Source organism: Myotis brandtii, unplaced genomic scaffold (assembly GCF_000412655.1).
Source record: "Myotis brandtii unplaced genomic scaffold, ASM41265v1 scaffold84, whole genome shotgun sequence".
NCBI classification, from domain to species: domain Eukaryota; kingdom Metazoa; phylum Chordata; class Mammalia; order Chiroptera; family Vespertilionidae; genus Myotis; species Myotis brandtii.
The window spans coordinates 3,460,372-3,464,212 of record NW_005371410.1 but is presented as its reverse complement, the minus strand read 5'-3'; the positions used below and the strand labels follow the sequence as shown (position 1 = coordinate 3,464,212).

The window sequence follows — 3,841 nt, the reverse complement described above, 5'->3', positions numbered from 1 at the left end:
CCCCCCCCCCACACACACACACACATTTGTTAGTGTCTGAGGACATTTTTTTGTTGTCACACTGGGAAGGGGGATACTACTGGCATCTACTGCTCAACATCCTATAATGTACAGAGCAGCCGCCCACAACAAAGAATTCCCCAGCCTACAGTGTCAATAGCGCTGAGGTTGAGAACCCCAGCTCTAGCCAATCTGTATACAGTATATACACAGAGATAGAAAACAGGTGGTCTGAAGGTCAAAGTCAGGCCTAGGAGATCGGGGCCCAGTGGAAGCCTAAGAACACAGTGACAGGACAAGGGAAGGAGGCACAAGTCTGCCTGGACCAGGGCAGGAGACAAAAAGCAGTCTCTGGGAGCAGGGTTCAGCCGGTTGCCAGGACATGAAAGGAGTAGGTTCAGAATTCAGACGATGAGCTACAATGAGGTCTTCGAAGACTTGCTTCTCTGGGACTGTGGAAGATGCTGGTACGCATGTGGTCACAGATATCTGTCTCCTCCAGAAAGCTGCCTTTGGCCTTAATCCTCCAAATGCCCTACCTCCTCCAACCCCCACCCCTCACTCCAGTGCTCAGGCTATAGGTCTGAAGCCTTTATTATTTGACCCACCACTACATTCTGCCCTGGTCCCCAGAGTGAGCGGTAAGCTCCTCCAAGACAGCGTTGTATATCTTTTCGGTCCATGGTATCATAGCACATAGCAATACATAGGATGGCTGCTGAATTGATGTCAGTGCTGTATTCTCCTCCCAATGTAAGAAATTCTGTATGTATACATTTGAATAAAACATATTAAATAGGAAGGAAAAAGGAAGTGATCTCCTCTTTTCATCTGGGAAGGTCATTTGGCAGTCTATCTTGAAAAACCTGTTCATGCTTTCTTTTTAGTGTTAATCTGATCTATTTGACTGCCTTCCCCCTTCGTTAGCCTTTTTAGCAGTTTCCAGTAGTAATGCAGTCCATTTCATAAAAAAGTCACAATCTCGGTGAATGCTTTTTAGAGACAAATGCCTATAATCGAAGCACAAAGTTTGTCTAGCCTTCACTATACAACTAAAAAAAAAAAAAAAAGTTTAAGTTCTATAACTCATTAATCTGCTAATGACTTTTCCCTGTAAGGGGTAGTTTGATTCTGTTCAGCTTTAATTATAACAAAATATTCATGCAGGCTTCCTGTCTGCTCTCCATATTCAAGATGAACCATTCTATAGACTGAGAAGTAATGGAGCATTTTTGGAATAAAAGGCAATTTTCCATGTTCAAACTTTTCCATTCGGGGCAGGTTCAGCACTTTCCTATTCTTTACATTCCCAAAATGTAAGGAACTCATCGGAAGCAATCCAAATATCTGCAAGTCTATTTTACCAAAGAAATAAAAGGGCTATTTTTCACCCCCACAAAACCATTTATCAAAAGATTGAACCCAAGATTATTTTTACTCAGCAGCATCCACTCTCCACCCATTTACTAGTAAATGTAGATGCTACTTACACAGCATTTCAGAAACCAGAATTTTGTAAGAGCCAAGAAGGAATAATGAATGAGCCCAAGCCCTTAATTTTGTGGTGAGGAAACTGAGGCTTAGGAGTTGATATGAACTCTCAATGCTACCTAATGACAACAGCTAGGACTTAGCAAGGGCCCACGGCTTCTCACATCTTCATCACTTCCTCCGTGTCAAAGCCGGCATTGTAAATCACTTGGGCTGATGCAGGAGCCTTCTAAGGCCTGCGTCTGCCCTGCCTCCCACATACCACTCTTCCCACAAAGACTAGTCACTCCACACAACAGCCAAGAGGGATGCATCTACAACAGATGGCAAACTATGTCTCTCCTTTGCTGAGAAACCTCTCCAATGTCTTCCCAGCTCTCCTGAGTAAAAGCCATCTTCACATGGTCTACATGGCCTAGTCCAGCGGTTGGTTCTCAACCTGTGGGTCACGACCCCTTTGGGGGTCGAACGACCCTTTCACAGGGGTTGCCTAAATACATCCTGCATATCAGATATTTACATTACAATTCATAACAGTAGCAACATTACAGTTATGAAGTAGCAACGAAAATAATTTTATGGTTGGGGGTCACCACAACATGAGGAACTGTATTAAAGGGTCGCGGCATTAGGAAGGTTGAGAGCCACTGGCCTAGTCCATTTCTAGTTACTTATCTCTTTAGTCGTTGCTCTCCAGCTGCACCCATATACATCACCCTGGGGACTTTGCCCTTGTAGTTCCCTATGCCAGCAACTTCTTCCAGACATCCAAACGATTCCCTCCTTACCATTAGGAATCTTCTCAAACTCTTCCATAGGTGGCCTCCCTGACAACCCTATGTCTCACCTCCTATCTCTCTCTCTCCCACCTTACTTGCTTTACTATTTTTTCTAAAATGTTTACCAACTGATGTATTATATATTTATTTATCGACTGCCTTTCCCACTAGAATGTAAGCTCAACAAAAAAAAAGTCCCTGCTGGATCCCCAGTGCCTGGCACATGGCAGGCACTCAATATTTTTGGAGCAAGTGCTTACTATGTGTCAGGTACTAACTACTCTAAGGAAGATACAGGAACCAATTTACTTAATCTCCCCGATAAACGAGATAGGCACTATCTTCATCACCATTACTGTCATCTCTGATTCACAGATGAAGAAACAGAGTCATGGGGAGGTTGAGTAACTTGTCCAGAATCACTCAGCTAGTCACTGGCAGAGCCAGGATTTGAACCTGGGCACTCTTTACCCATCATGATGTATTAGATCACTCTTAGCTTAGCTAAGGACAACTTCAATGATACCAGACTCTCAGAAATTGAGATATACTGAATACACTTTCAAAATGTCAATAGTTTTCTATTACTGCCTAATATTTTAAAGTAATCAATAACGTATGATGTTGAGCTAAGATTGGTAAACAAGTGCAAAAATGTAAGCCACAACGGTGCAGCACTTCAGTGTCTAACTCAGAGAACACACAGATGACTGTGGCTTACAGGCGTGTGCAGGTAATTCTTCCGACTGGGCTGAGATTACCACAATTAGCTCTGGTCCATAAAGGGAAAGCTAAGACACAAAAGCCGCAGTGATGTTCCAGGCCACACAGCCAGCAACAGAGAGGGCCCCTCTGGGATTGCAGCAGGTCACACATGCTCTCAGCTTATTAGTGTCAACACCCTGATGATTCACACAATGGAATGTTTAAACCAAGATGTCACCTAATAGAGGTATGTTGATACAGCTTTATCTGAGAAGTTACATAATCATACTCATGTGGAAATGCCATAAAGGAATTTGTGCCTTAGAATAAAGAGGGGTGCACCCCCTGGAAATGACTCCTACAAAGATTTTCAGTGACAAATATACTACCCTGCACTGGGCAGGTGTCTCATACAAAAACAGGACCTAATGGAGGCTCTTTGGTAAGACTGAGCCAGACCCCGGCCTGAAAGAGCCCCAGGTTCCCCAGGAGAGAGGCCTGCTCTGTAGCTCATCTCCTGGGATATAAAGTGCCTACTGAGAATCCTCCTGCCTTTGGCTTCGGGGCCCAATATTTAATTATGCAAACCTGGAGACCTTTCATTATCTTTCTACCAGAGAGCCCAACGGCTCTTTCCTCCCACTTCTTTGGAATTCTCTGAAAGAAATCTCCAGCTCTGGAATAATACCCCCAAACCCAGTCTTCCCTTGACCTGGCCTCCACTGTCCCACCTGCCCCAGGACGTGGCCGAGAAAGAAGGGGCTGCCTGGAAGGGAGGGGCGGGGATGTCACAAGCACCTGTCACCTGGCAAGCCCCCTCACTTCGCCATCACCCCCAGCCCCACCCCCCCTCACTCCTGGGAGGG

The 3,841-nt window shown here is 44.9% G+C and overlaps 1 protein-coding gene across 1 annotated transcript in view; it reads left to right on the top strand.

Moving 5' to 3' along the window:
• Positions 1–421: 421 nt before the first annotated feature.
• LGALSL (lectin, galactoside-binding-like) overlaps positions 422–3,841 on the top strand; it is an 11,117-nt gene continuing 7,697 nt past the window's right edge. Inside the window, exon 1 of the mRNA XM_005884640.2 lies at positions 422–641. Coding sequence (XP_005884702.1) covers positions 422–641 — 220 coding nt within the window. The remainder of the gene's footprint in view (positions 642–3,841) is intronic.